Below are 15,091 nucleotides of genomic sequence, written 5' to 3' on the forward strand. Positions count from 1 at the left end.
CCTTTGCAGTAATACAGATGTGAGGTGGTGGTGGTGAGGCCTGGATAGGCTAGAAGTTCGTACGAAGGAATCATGTTCTACATGTATTTTGAACGTAGTGACAACAGGATTACATAAAGGATTGGATGTCGGCCATTAAAGAGAATCATTGTGGATAATTCTAAAGTTTTTTTCTGAAATGATGGAAATGCCGTATTGTCATTACACTTAGGGGAGGGGGGAATTAGAAGTTTTGTTTGAATACATTAAGTCTAAACTATCTCTTAGACATCCAGATGGGGACATCAGGTAGCTGCTGAGTATAAGAGTCTGAAGTTCAAGAGAAAGGTGCAAGCTGGAGTTAAAAATTTGAAATGTGTGAGCCTGTAATGGGTGTTTCAAGCTGTGCGATTGTATGAGATCACCTAGGGAATGAGAATAGAAAAGAGGAAAAAAAATAGATACAAGGACTTGGCTTTAGATATACCAACACTGAGAAGTTGGGAAAAATAAGGAGGACCCAGCAAAGGAGTCTGGAAAGGAATGGCCCTTAAAGTAAGGGGGATAATCGAGAGGGCGGTGTTCCGAAAGCTAAGACACGACAATCCCAGCTGTACTGTTGTTTAAGAGGAAAGGGAAATCCTCACTTCCCCATTCAGCATCATGTAAGAGTATTAGAAATTTGTTCTAAAAACTGGTGTGGAACTTACAATGGAGGTATGGTACCCCCTCCTTAACCTTTGCTTAGAATACTCTTTCTTCTGTTACATGGTTGCTTCCTTTATTCAACAGTTACTTTCCCAGTGAGTGAGGCCTTGCCATGGCCACCCTAAAGTTTCATTTTATCCCCTATTCTGCCCCCAGATAGATCATATATCTCTTCCTTCCTTGATTCCCCCGCCCCCTTTAGCTCTTTTCATCACTAAATACACTATAAATTTTACCTTGCTTGTCTCTCCTGGTAGAACGTAAGTTCTATGAATGCAGTGGCTCTTGTCTATTTCCACATGACTTAAAACATTGCTTGACCTGTGGGAGTTTTGTTTTGTTTTTGTTTTTTAATTGAGATAACTGTGGAGTCACATTCAATTGTAGGAAATGACGTGGAGAGATCCCTTGTTTGTACACTGTACTGTGTTTACTCTGGCTGCTGTAACAAATGACCACGACCTTGGTGGCTTAAATGCTAAACATTCATCCTCTTATAGGTCTGGAGGCCAGAAGTCAGAACTAAAGGTGCCAGCAAGGCTGCAGTCCCTCTGGAAGGTAGAATTTGCACCTTCCCTCTTCCTCCGGGTGGCCGCAGGCATTTCTTGACTTGTGACCACATCATTCCAACCTCTGCCTTCATCTTTGTATCACCTCCTCCTCTGTATGCTTACTCTCCCTCTGGGTCTCTTTTGTGATGACACGTGTCCCACCCAGATAATCCAGGACTACCGCCTCGTCTCAGAGTCCTTAAATTCACCTCATCCTCATAGACTTGACCCTGTAAAATGGCATTCACAAGTTCAGGGATCTGGCATGATTTCTTTGAGAACCACCATCCGGGCCACTACATGTTTTCCTAGATTTCAGAGTAGTAACATTTTGCATATCCATAGTACAGCATCACAGCCAGGATATCGATGTTGATACAATCCATCAATTTTATTCAGATTTCCCACCGTGACTTGGACTCACTTGCTTCTGTGTGCCCTCATCCCATTCAGTTTCATCACCTGTGTTATGTTCATGTATCCACCAGTCAGGGTAGTAAGTAGTTCACCACACAGATACTTCCTGTTGCCCTTTCCTAACTCCATCTACCTCCCTCCCATGGACCCCCAAAATCTTTCATACTACTTTAAATACCCAAATATAGTCTATTTAAAATTGAGATATAATTCACATACTATAAGAAATTGCCGTCTTAAAGTATGCATTTGGTAACTTTTAGCATTCACAAGGTTGTACAACTATCAGCTCTATTTCCAGAACATTTTCAATCACCCCAAAGAAAACCCTGCACTTGTCAACAGTTATCATGTCTCTTTCCTCTCAGCCAGTGGCAACTATTGTACTTTCTGTCAGTAAATTTACACTTTCTGGACATTTCATATAAATGGAATCATACGGTATGTAGCCTCTGTGTGCCTGGATTCTTTCACTTAAAATTACGATGTTTCAAGGTTCATCCATGTAGCATAAATGAGACCTTCATTTCTTTTTATGAGTAAATATGCCATTGTATGGATAGACTCCCTTTGGTTATCTGTTTCTTAGCTGATGGGTATTTAGGTTGTTTTTACTCTGTTGCAAACAGTGCTGCTGAAAACATTTTAAGTTTTCATGTGGATATATGCTTTGAGTTCTCTTGAGTTTTTCTTTAGAAACGGAATTGCTTGGTCATTTTGATTACCTCTGTGTTTAACTTACTGAATTAATTACCAAACTGTTTTCCACAGCAGCTGCACTATTTTATATCCCCATCAACAGTGAAGAAGTTTCTAATATCTCCATATCCTCTCTAACACTAGTTATTTTCCATTTTGCTTTTTTTATTTTTTTATTATTTTTTTTTAATTTTTTTTCAACGTTTATTTATTATTTTTGGGACAGAGAGAGACAGAGCATGAACGGGGGAGGGGCAGAGAGAGAGAGGGAGACACAGAATCGGAAACAGGCTCCAGGCTCCGAGCCATCAGCCCAGAGCCTGACGCGGGGCTCGAACTCACGGACCGTGAGATCGTGACCTGGCTGAAGTCGGACGCTTAACCGACTGCGCCACCCAGGCGCCCCGATTTTGCTTTTTTTAAATAGCTAATCTATTGGGTGTAAAGTAATATCTCATTGTGGTTTTGATTGCTATTTCTTAATGATATAGAACATTCATATCATTTTGCTTATTTGCCATTTGTATATCTTTCCTGAAGAAATGTCTATTCATGTAAAATATCTTTTACATTTTTTAATTGAGCTGATTATCTTTTTACCGTTGAACTGTAAGAGTTCTTTATTCTGGAAACTAGACCACATTTTCTCCTATTTATGTATTGTCTTTTATCTTTTCTGCCGGTGCTTTTTGATGAAGTCTGATTTATCTGTATGTTCTTGGGTTGCTGTGCTTTTGCTCTCATACCTAAGAAAGCATTACTTAGTCCAAGGTCATGAAGATTTACACCTATATTTTCTTCTAGCAGAGTTACAATTTTACCTCTTAAGTTCAGGTCTTTGATTCATTTTAATTTTTAAATTTTTGTATGTGATGGGGCACCTGGGTGGCTCAGTCGGCTGAGCATCCGACTTCAGCTCAGGTCATGATCTCACAGTTTGTGGGTTTGACCCCGCATTGGGCTTTTTGCTGACTGCTCGGAGCCTGGAGCCTGCCTCCCTCTCTCTGTCTCTGCTCCTCCCCCGCTCATGCTGTGTCTCTCTCTCCTTCAAAAATAAATTAAAAAACATTTAAAAAACTTTTTAAATTTTTGTATGTGATGAGAGTTTGGATCTATATTTATTCTTTTGCATGTGCAAATCTAGTTGTCCCAACACCATTTCTTTGAAAGGACTACATTTTCCCTACTGAATGGTCTTGAAGCTCTTGTCCAATATCAGTTGACTATAAATTTGAGTTTATTTCTAGACTCTCAGTTCTGTCCCATTGATCTGTATGTATATCCTTAATGTAGTAACACACTGCATTGCTGTAGCTGTGAAGTAAGCTTTGAAATCAGTAAGTATGAGTCTTCTGACTTTGTTCTTCTTTTTCAAGATTATTTAGATATTCTGAGTCACTTCAGTTAGCATATGGTTAATTTCTGCAAAAAAGGATAGCTGGAATTTTGAATAGTGATTGTGTTGAATCAAGATCAGTTTGGAGATTATTGCCATCTTAACAATATTAAGTCTCCCCAATCTATGAAAATGGATGTCTTTCCATTAATTTCAGTCTTTAATTTTTTTTTCAATGATGTTTTGTAGTTTTCAATATGTGTCTTTTCGTAAATTCATTCATAAGTATTACATTCTTTTTGATGCTATTATGTTTTAATTTCATTTTTGGATTGTATTGCTAGTATATAGAAATACTAGTTTTTGTATATTGAGCTTTTATTCTGCAACCTTATGAAACTTGTTTGTTAGCCCTAATAGTTGGATTCTTTTTTTTTAAGTTTATTTATTTATTTTGAGAGAGAGAGTGGGAGCAGGGAAGTGGGGGGGGGGGGGGAGAGAGAATGAATGAATATCCCAGGCAGGCTCTGCATTGTCAACACAGAGCCCTATGCAGGGCTAGAACTCACAAACCATGAGATCACTGTCTGAGCTGAAGTCAGACATTTAACCCACTGAGCCACCCAGGCGCCCCTAATAGTTGGATTATTTATGGTTTCGTATATATAATATCATGCCATGTAGAAATAAAAGTAGTATGGGGCGCCTGGGTGGCTCAGTCAGTTGAGCATGGAGTCTGCTTCAGATTCTGTATCGCCCTCTCTCTCTACCCCTCACCCCTCCAAAAAAAAATATTTTTTTTAAATAAATAAAAATAAAAGTAGTTTCAGTTTTTCCTTCCAATCTGAATGCCATTGTTTCTTCTTCTTGCTTAATTACCTTGGCTAAAACTCTAGTACAGTGTTGAATTACCAAGACCAGTCATGCCTGTCTTACTCCTGATTTTAGAGAGAAGCTTTTGGTCTTTCACCATTAACTATGATGTGAGCCATGGCTTTTTTGTAGATATTCTTTATCAGGTTGAAGAAGTTCCTTTCTATTTTGAGTTTGAGTGCCTTTATCATGAAAGGATATCGGGTTTTGTCAAATGCTTTTCTAATATTAATTAAATTGACATTGTTTCTTTTTCCTTTGTTTTATTAATATAGTGTATTACATTAATTGATTTTCATACGTTGAACCCACATTGCATAGCTGGGATAAATCCCACTTGGTCATGATGTATAATCCTTTTTATGAGCTGCTAGATTTAGTTTGCTAAAATTTTATTTGAGTTTTTTTGCGTATGTATTTACAAGGGACATTGGCCTGTAGTTTTTTCGTCATGTCTTTGCCTGGTTTTGTTATTAGGGTAGTACTGTCTTCCTAGAATAATTAGGAAGTATTCCCTTCTCTTCATTTTTTGAGATGAGTTTGTGGAAGAATTACATTAATTTTTCTTCAAACATTTGATAAAATTCACCAGTGAGGCCATTTGGATTTGACCTTTATTTCTGGTAAATTTTTTGACTACTCATTCAGTCTCTTTAAGTCTTAATCATATTGTCTGTTCTTTCCAGTCATTTTAAGTTCCCTCTCTTTTTTCCTTTGTCTGATGGTTTGTCATTTTTGTTGACTTTACCAAAGAAACAATTTTTGGTTTATTGACTCCCTCCATTGTTTTTCTATTGTATTTTTCTTTCCTCTAATTTTTTTTCTGCCCTAATTTTTCTTATTTTCCTCCAAATTCTGCTAGCTTTGGGTTTAGTTTGCTCTTCTTTTTCTAGTTTCTCAAGGTGTAAAGTTAGATGATTGATTTGGGATCTTTCTTCTTTTTAAGTGTTGGGCACTCACAGTATAAATTACTTTCTGAGCAGTGTCTTCACTACATCCCATAAGTTTTGGTTTGTTGTGTTTTTGTTTTCAATTGTCTCAAAGTAATTACTTTCCTTTGTTACTTTTCTTGGACTTTTAATTATTTAGGCTTCTGCTGTTTAATTTCCACAAATTTGTGAATTTCTCAAATTTCCTTCTCTCATAGATTTCTAATTTTATTCTGTGTGGCCAGAAAAAAACATACTTTACAAGTTTTAGTATAACTTTTATATTTACTGAGATGTGTTTTATGGCCTAAAACATAGTCTGTCCCAGAAAGTATTCTGTGTGTGCTTGAGAAGAATATGTAGTTTGCTATTGTTGAATTAAGTGTTCTCTGTATAGATGCCTGTTAGGTCTAGTTAGATTATAGTGTTATTCATATCTTCTATTCCCTTGCTGATCTTTTGTCTATATGATACTCACTACTGAAAGTAGGATACAAAAATAACTATAATTGTAGATTTTTTCCTCTTTTTAGTTCTGCCAGTTTTTGCTTCATGTATTTGAGAACTCTCTTGTTAAGTACTTATATGTTTAAAATTTTTACATCTTCTTGATGTATTAACCCTTTTCTTGTAAAATGTTCTTTGTATCTGAGAATTTTTTGTTTAAAGTTTAATTATTTTCTGATCTTAATATGGTTATTCCACCTCTCTTTTAGTTACTGTTTACATGGTATATCTTTTTCCATCCTTTTATTTTCAACTTATTTGTGTCTGTGATTCTAAAGTGAATCTTTTTTGGACAGCATTTAGTTGGATCAACTTTTTTTATCCATTCTGCCAATCTGCTTTTTAACTGATGAATTTACCCCATGGTATGTGTTTTATATATATGGGTACGTTATGTAGTAAGTTCTTAATATTTATTGAATCTCTGAATATTTGTTGAATGAGTGAACAAACAAATGGACCATTCTCATGTAGGTCCATACAGTCAAAAATGTTAAATTATTACAGTACCAGATTTAGCAAAGTATGTATTTCAAGCAATGCATATCAGCCCAAGTAGGAATATGTTAGGGTATTTGAACATTAAACAACATACATGTAATTTGACTTATAGCAATAATAGATTGAAGGAGATTAACCAAAGGTCACAGCAATGACCAGACAGGAATTTCTTAATTAAAATTCATTGCCCATTCAAAATTTTCCAAAACAATAACAAGAACTATATGCTAACTAAGAGTGGAAATGAACTTCCTTGGCTTGGCAAAAGGTGCCTTTAAAAAAGAAAATGATTGTTAATATTGGTTCTTCATGGAAAACTCAGTAGAAGCTTTCCCTTTAAAGCTAAGAATGAGACAAGGTTGCCTACAGTCCCCTCTTATATTTAGCATTGTATTGGAGGAACCAAACAGTATTGTATGAAAAGAAAAAGAAGTTAAAAGCCTTAAAGCAGAGAAAAAAAGAAAAAAGCAGTACTCATCATTTGCTGATTCTCTGATTATTGTGTACAAAGAAAGTCCAAGACAATCTGTAAACAAACTTCAAGTCTATATTTTTCTAGAGAACTTACATTTATTGGTGTCATAAAGACAAATATTAAAATAGAGGAGTGATGTGAGAGTCTTATCCAAAAGAACATTCTTTTCAGTAGTTGCATTTTAAATTGTACATAAGAGTATTTGAATAGTTTTTATACTCAAGCTATATGTTCTTCTCTGTAGAGCTACAGAGAGTTCTGATGAAGTGGAGAGCCTGCGACCCCCTCGATTCTTTAATGAGGATGGAGTTATCAGACCTTACAGGTTGAGGGATGGGACTGGCAACCAAATGTTACAGGTGGGTGAAGAAGTATCTTACACACTAAGATTAATTTAGTCAAGTTTGCTTTATTACAAGTATCTATATAATGATTCCAATATATATTAGATTATTTGGGCTTTAGATGTTTTGCTTAATTCTGTTTAGAAGTTTTTTATGTTTACTTAGGTTTTAATGTACGTTTATTTACTATAAGATTTTTTTTTCTTTTTTACAGGCATCAAAAAGTTTGATATGAAAACAGTTAATGCATGACTTTGCAAGTGAAAGCCAGCAGTAGATTTTAGTCTTAAAATTTACAAACTACGTACAGCTGTTTCAGTATTTTGAATACAAAGAAAAGCTTTCATATTGGTAACTTTTTGTATAGGATTTTAGTGAATCTGATCTCGTTATAGGGTATTCTTAGTTCTGTACTGGATTTGCTAGATTTGTTGCAAACCATCATGCCTTTTGTACCCTCATAATTGGTGGTACTTACTTAACCAGTTAGACCATTTCTATGTAGGAGACTCCCTCTGCATATCAAGCCACTGGTAGCTTTAATACAATTCTCCTGTCCACTTGGGCACGGATAAGGGAAAAATCAGTTCTGCTATTGTGAATTCTTGAGTTTCTTAGGCTTTTCTTTGGAAAATATTCAAGTGGCCATGACCTTCTTCCTGCCTTATGCTTGTGTAGTCTATTTAAAAACTGTGGAATCTGATAAGCAGTTCACATGAAAGCCAACATCTTTTAGAAAGGAAAATTGGCTTTTGAAACAGTAGACCATTTGAAGGTAGAATATTTTACCAGTTTAGATACTTTTCTTACTTTGAAAATTGTCCTTTTTAAAATTTGGATTATGGTGTAGGTAGCATACATAATAGGTTATACCGATTTCAAGTTATTTCATCTGTGGTTTAGATGTGGAGTACTAAAGTAAATCACTTGTTTGAAAACAAACCAGGAGTCGTTATATTAAGTAGACTTGAAAATATTCGTAGTAATAATAACCTATAGGGATATGGTGCTTCCTTTATAGCCTTGATATTTTAAATATTTTCATGTTGAAAATTACCATGGTAAATATTTAAAACTTCAGTATTTTACCCACTACATGTAGAGAATATCATTTTGAGTAAAAGGTGCTTCCATCTAATACAGTAAAACATGACCATTGAGTTAATGTGTATTATTTAATAAAGTGATACTGTATTTAAAATGTTTTTAAAGCCTCAAAATAATTGCATATGGGGTAGAACTGGCAATCTAGTGAGAGGTTGTGCTCTAAAAGGCATTTCGTACAATCTCTGCAATGACAGTGTATCATTCTTTGGAAGATGCAAACGGTGCAGAAGTCACCTACGGTTAATATATTTGAAAAATATACTTCTATTCAGTTGCTGCCTTCCCTTGTTAGGGAAGTAACGTGTACCTTACATTAGTAACTTATGTTAATAACATAGTACTAACATTTTATTGGAGTGCCTAGTCATCACCTATTGAAAAACTAAAAATATTTCTTGAGAAATTTTTAATAAATTTAGTAAGAAGGAAGTGTGAGTAGTGAGGAGAATTTAGAAATACATCCTCATTATCAGGGAATAGATTATAACAAAAGGAGAGAGACATGAGATACCAAAAATTTCTCACAGCTAACTTGATTTTAGTGACAAGTAAATGTATTTTATACATTCATTAATTGTTAACTGAAGCTTTAAATTTTGGGATTTAAAGGTCAGGACTCTTGATTGTGTGTTTTTAAAGGTGTGTATTATTTTTAGTAGGCCAGTCTTACTATTAATTGCTAAAAGAGCTATTTAAAGGACTAAAACCTCACAATCCTTGTCAGCCATTTTACTTGTTTTTCAGCAAGAGCATAAATACAGTAGTAGCTGGAACACCTGTAGGAATTCACCAGAGGCCTTAGGATGTTTTTGGTTAGCATTATCTCTCACAGGTGTAAGAAGTAGGTTGTTGGTTTGGTGGTAATGGTGCTTTTTTAATCACAAGTCTGTTATTAGCAAACAGTTTAAAATCCATAAATGGCAGTATATAGAAAAAAAGTAGATGACATAGAAACAGGATTTAAAATCTCATCTGCCAAGATTTCATCTAAGTGACTTGACAGTGGTGCCCTTCAAAAATGTTTAATATTTGAAATGTTTCTCATTTTTCTTTTTCTAATTCTCCAAAAAAAGGTACTCTGGTGTTCACTAAATTATATGGATCAAAATATCATTAAATATAAAATAATACTCTGTATGCCTTTGCACCTAGAAGGAAGTGCCATATTACAGTGCTTCCTGGTAGTCAATTCAAGTTACCTGCTAGAGAAATAGGATAACAATCCTAATATATTCATGAAATACCTTACTGGTATTACCGAATTATTTTACCCATTGAGTGTACCAACCAGTGGAACTTATTAGTCTTAGGTCTCTTAAGTTATGGAATATATCCATAATTACTGTCCTACTCATCTGAAAAGTCTGCTTCAAAATTATTCTAACTCGAACATTTCACAATTTTACATGTTTGCAAGCATTTTGCCATGCCTGACTAACCTTTGTGCTTCTTTTTTCCTTTACCATGCTTACAGAAAATTCAGGTCTACAGGGAGTGGATCATGACTCACAGTAGCAGTAGTGATGATGATGATGATGATGATGATGAGTCAGATCTGAAATGTTAAATTCATGTGTTCTTTGTCATTTTATTTGGAATGTTTCATTAACATGTTTTGTATGACTGCTACCCTAATGCCTATATATCCATTTGTAAGGAATGAAAATACTTTTTTCCTTTGAAAATGTGTTTTTACACATTTTCAGAAAGCAAAGTAATTGCATTATTAAGCACAGAAAAATGTATTTTACATCCAAAGTGGGGCATATTATATTTTCTACCATTTGCTTGTATATGTTTTGTGGCTTTATAAAACGCAGAGTTTGTCTTTACGATTTAAAGGTAGACTTAAATATTTCTTTAATGTTCACTAGTTTTCTTTTAAATTATCTGCTTATTAGCAAAATGCCATTTCTAATATTCTCTGTAAATTTTCTGGGCTATAATTCCATTGTGTAAAAGAAAAATAATAGGAACACCAAGTCAATATTTTATATTTAGCATTTGAAAAGTATTTTTGTCAAATTTCTTTTAATAATAATAAACTTATGTAACTTCAATATGAATGTGTTGTTCTATTCCAAAATCATATAGGTTGTACCACTCTCATAAGGAACATTCATGATTTGTCATGGATGGTTAGGTGGTGACATAATGTGTAGTCTTAGAATGAAAAATAATGTTCTTTGGTTCACTTTTTATTTCATTATATGTATATTTTTGTGAAACAAGGAACAAAGTTGGTTTTATAGCCATTATATTTACTTGTTAACCTAAGTATCCATATGCTATATCCCTATTATAAAATATTACAGATTAATTCAGGATATTAGGAGAATTTTTATAGTATTTTTGTAGTATTTTTTTTTTTTAATTTTCAACTTGAACGATTTCGTCCCATTTTTTAATTTTTTTTTTTTTTCAAGAGAGAAAGCGAGCACGCCTACTTGTGAACAAGTGGGAAGGGGTGGAGAGAGGTAGAAGATCTCAAGCGGGCTCCTCGCTGACAGCAGAGAGCCTGATGCGGAGCTCAAACTCCCAAACTGAGATCGTGGCTTGAATTAGATGCTTAACTGACTGAGCCACCCAGGCGCCCCTATCTTGTCCTAATTCACTATTCAGTTAGATGTACAAAAGAAATCGTCTAAAGGTGAATGACTAGTAGTAATATATTTTTTTTTTAGTTTTTATTTCAATTCCAGTTCATTAACATACAGTATAGTATTAGTTTCAGGTGTACAATATAGTGATTCACCAGTTCTTTATACTACCCAGTGCTTATCAGGACAAGTGTACTCCTTAATCCCCATCACCTATTTCACCCATCCCCCCACCTACCACCCCTCTGGTAAACCATCAGTTTGTTCTCTATAGTTAAGAGTCTGTTTCTCGGTTTGCTTGTCTCTCTCTTCTAATTCTTTTTTAGTTAAATGGTAATCCCTATGACTGCTGTGTTTTTGGATCAACAGAGAAACATTTACCTTGACTTATGTTAATCAGTTTATATTGAGCTTATATTAATTGGATTGTAGTAAATAATTGCTTAATCAACTTTTTCAACATTTCTGAATCTCTTCTGATTCTTAAGTTTACCAAGATTTTAGTTCTATAAATCATTGTTCTATTTCTTAGAAAATGACTAGTTTAATTATTTAGTATTGAGCTTACAAAAAAAGAAGCTAAAAAATGATAAGGTCTTTTGAAATTTCTACCTGCCTAGCATTCATTTAAATTAAATAGAAATCAAGGTTGTATATACTAGGACTAAGAAATATGTGAGTGCCAAATAATTTAATTATTGTTTTCACCAAAATAGTATTCTTCTCTTTTTGGATGAGTAAATACATGAGAACAGTGACCATTAAAATAGTCATGACTTGTATCAGAGACGGTGTAAATCCATCTTATCGCCATTGGTCTCTCACCCCTGGCCAAAATCAAACAAAACCTACTCCTTCTACAAGGAGCTAGAAAGAGCACAACCTATTATTATGTATTGCGTATGTCTTAGGAAAGGCCTGGAAATGTCTTCATTGACTTTTTACACTTCAGCGAGGCACAGGGCCTTTCTAAATGGGAAAACCACTGAACTTCTTGATTACAAGGCATTTACTGACTTTCCTGTGGTTGGTCTGTGACACTTAATGCTATGGTATAGGTTTCATAAAGATTCGTAAGAATTTATCGGGAAAAGTTCTGGATATTTCAGCATTGCCTTGCCATTTTAATGAAAAGAAAATTGTAGACAGGGTTACATTTATTTAAGATCCCTTAAACAGTGCAATGATTTAAAACCATATTCTAGTAACTAATGAGCTGTCATGCAGTTCATGTAGTCTTAAGGATTTAGCATTCTTAAATTTTTAATACTTAGAAGTGAAATACGTTCTTAACAGAATAACTGCCCTTGTTCTTTCTGTTTTCATGCCCAGGGAAAAATCTTTTCAAGCTGCTTTGACCACCAATACTATTTTTCCAGTAAAAAAAAGTTGCTTTTTATTACAGAAAAATTCAAGATTGAAGATTCCTCTGTTACTTTACACCAATGTGCTCATGTTGGAAATATAGGACATGAACAAAAATATCTTCTTACTCCTCACCAAATATATAGAAAATAAGTTCAACTTTGGCACTTTTATGAGATGCTTATTAGAGGCTTTATAATTAATTAGAATTTTAAAATGGAAGTATTTTATAATGAGAAAGTGTAGAAAGCTACATCTGAAAGATTAAGTCGTACCACACCTTTCCATATCCTTTATTTATATTCTAAATTTCTATATGATCACTGCTTATGTATAGAAAAAGGAAAGGAGGGGTTCTTCTATCATCTCTAAGGGAGTCATCACTCATTCTCTCTTTGCCTTTGTATTTACTTGACACTTGAGTAACATTGAAAACTGGCAGGAAGAAAAACTCATAAAAATCCTGAAATTGTGGACATCTTTACTGTGGATAAATTTATAAGAGCAGCCTATAAGTGAAGTAAGATGAATTGGATATAACAAATGTAAATCTAGAATAATATTGCTGTCAATATTCCTTATAAAAAAATAAATTTCACTTTGTTTCCATATTTAAAATAATCTGGATTTTATAAATTTTACATTTTGAAATTGTTCAAAACATATCAGTGTTAAGTGTTGATTTTAAAGTGATGCTATTAAAATTTGCAAATAGAGCCATTGTAATTTGTGACTAGGACATCAGTATTCAACATGAAATATATGATACTGTATTTACATCCCAAGGTCATATATCCTGAAGAACAATAGCTGCTGTAGTAGTTGGTCTGATTTAACCCCCGTGGTGAAATTTTGCATCATACTATCCTATAGTAATGGGAGGAGGACCAGAGACAAACAGAAGTGTTACTGAGTACTTTTCTACTACCCCTTCAAGCCTTTGGTTTTGTTTTTGTAGATTTCCTTGCAAATGTATAATTTATTATTAATGGTCAAAAAACATGAAAGGTCTTATGGGGTCTAAATAAGATACATAAATTATTCATTTATAGCAAGTAATTGTGATGGGTATGTAAAAAGAATGTCCATTTTAATTTATCCCTGCACCTTTTTAAATGGAGATTAAAAATGTTTAGATTGTTAACTTAATCTTTAATTTCAGTGGGTAAATGTTTGAATTCATGAAGTGCAGTGAGTATAAACAGTACTATGTAAAACATTATCGAAAGTACTGAATCCAAGAAGAATAAAACACATGATTTCAAATTGGTCTCTATTAGGGAGCTAGTTAGAATAATTTAAAATTTTCACATGTAGCAGTTTGTGGTTGGTTAGTTTTAATGCGGTAGACCATTTTCATGTCCATTATCTCAGTGTGATGAATTTATTTAGTAATTATTGAGCAATAGTGTACCTCTAAAATGAGCTTTAAATGTCTAATAACTTTGTAAAGTTGGTTTTTAATATAGCCTTTTTATTACATATGTATATTCTAAGCAATGAAATGGTAACAAAGATATGTGCTAAATTGCATTCTGCCATTTTCTGAATCTTAGAGATGCTTAAATATTCAAAATAGTATAGTCAATATCAGTGTTTTTGAAAAACAAAGGATAGTTAGAGACTTAGCTAAACACGTAATTCTTGATTGGGTATGCTGTGTTTTTCTAAATTATCATTTAGATTATCATTTAGAGTAGAAAATGCTTAACTATACGTCTACAAAGATTTTTCTGAATGTAGAACTTGGGATTTCTATGAATTAAAAAATTGATAGACCCATACTTCCATGGAAAAAGCTAAATTCCTCTTGTGAATCAGCTAGCTAACATTGATAAGAAAATTTTCAAAAATTAGATTTTTTTTACTTTGCAACTGTAGTACATGCTCAGTGAAGAAAAGTCAGAAACTACAGAAATAAAAATTATCCTATCTCCCCACCATTTATGATATATTTCCTTTTTAAATTTTTTATTAACATGATTGTGATCCAAATACATAAATTTCTGTTATGTTATAAATTTTTATAAGCAGAATTATTAACTTCTAAAAATTAAAAAAGTGATCTATCCATGGAATAATCCCCAATGTGGGAAACTGGTCTTTATTTCTAGAATACATAAAAGCCAGCAGAACCTTTTCTCAATTTTTATAATTTTTTGTAGTTATAGAAGTTTTATTTTCTTTTTAACTGAACATGTTTGTACCTTTTTACAAAGTTTCCATCCCTTAAATAAATATCCTCTTAAAATGAGTGTGTGTGATCCTTATGTCCTTCACGTGTAGGAATGTTGTCAGCTGGGTTATTCCACGAGGGTAGCATACTCTTAAGCTTTTCAGATATTTTAAACCTTTATCTGTATTGTCTTTGAATCTCTTACATCTCTTACCTTAATATCATAGTTGTGATTATGTGAGTTGTTGTAGAAGGGAGGCTGTTTTTGTTTGTTGTATATTTCTTTTCTTTCAGAAATTACAGATGTTTATAATTAGCCTCAAACACTGCCCTAATAGCAATTGGAAGATAACTGCCTTCAGCCGACGTGGTCTTTCCCTTTACCTCTGGAGGAGAATTACAACTGATCTGGAAGAAAGGGCTTACCATAGGCAGTCAGATCACCAGAGTAGTGCTGAACATTCTTCCTGGCTTCATCTGAAACTTTGAGTAAGTGGACAAGAACTAGGAGACAGATGCTTATT

The 15,091-nt window shown here is 33.8% G+C and overlaps 1 protein-coding gene across 7 annotated transcripts in view; it reads left to right on the forward strand.

Annotated features, from left to right (window-relative positions):
• Positions 1-15,091, forward strand: part of VPS13A (vacuolar protein sorting 13 homolog A) — a 253,881-nt gene that overhangs the window by 223,592 nt on the left and 15,198 nt on the right. For 4 of the 7 annotated variants that reach the window (XM_045043176.1, XM_045043177.1, XM_023243363.2 and 1 more), the window contains one exon: positions 7,220-7,334. In XM_045043176.1, coding sequence (XP_044899111.1) covers positions 7,220-7,334 — 115 coding nt within the window. Of the gene's footprint in view, positions 1-7,219; positions 7,335-7,533; positions 8,525-9,900; positions 10,487-15,091 lie in introns of those variants that run through there. The other 3 variants (XR_002737852.2, XM_023243364.2, XM_023243365.2) reach the window with 3 other exon arrangements.

This window comes from Felis catus, chromosome D4 (genome assembly GCF_018350175.1).
Source record: "Felis catus isolate Fca126 chromosome D4, F.catus_Fca126_mat1.0, whole genome shotgun sequence".
Lineage (NCBI taxonomy): Eukaryota > Metazoa > Chordata > Mammalia > Carnivora > Felidae > Felis > Felis catus.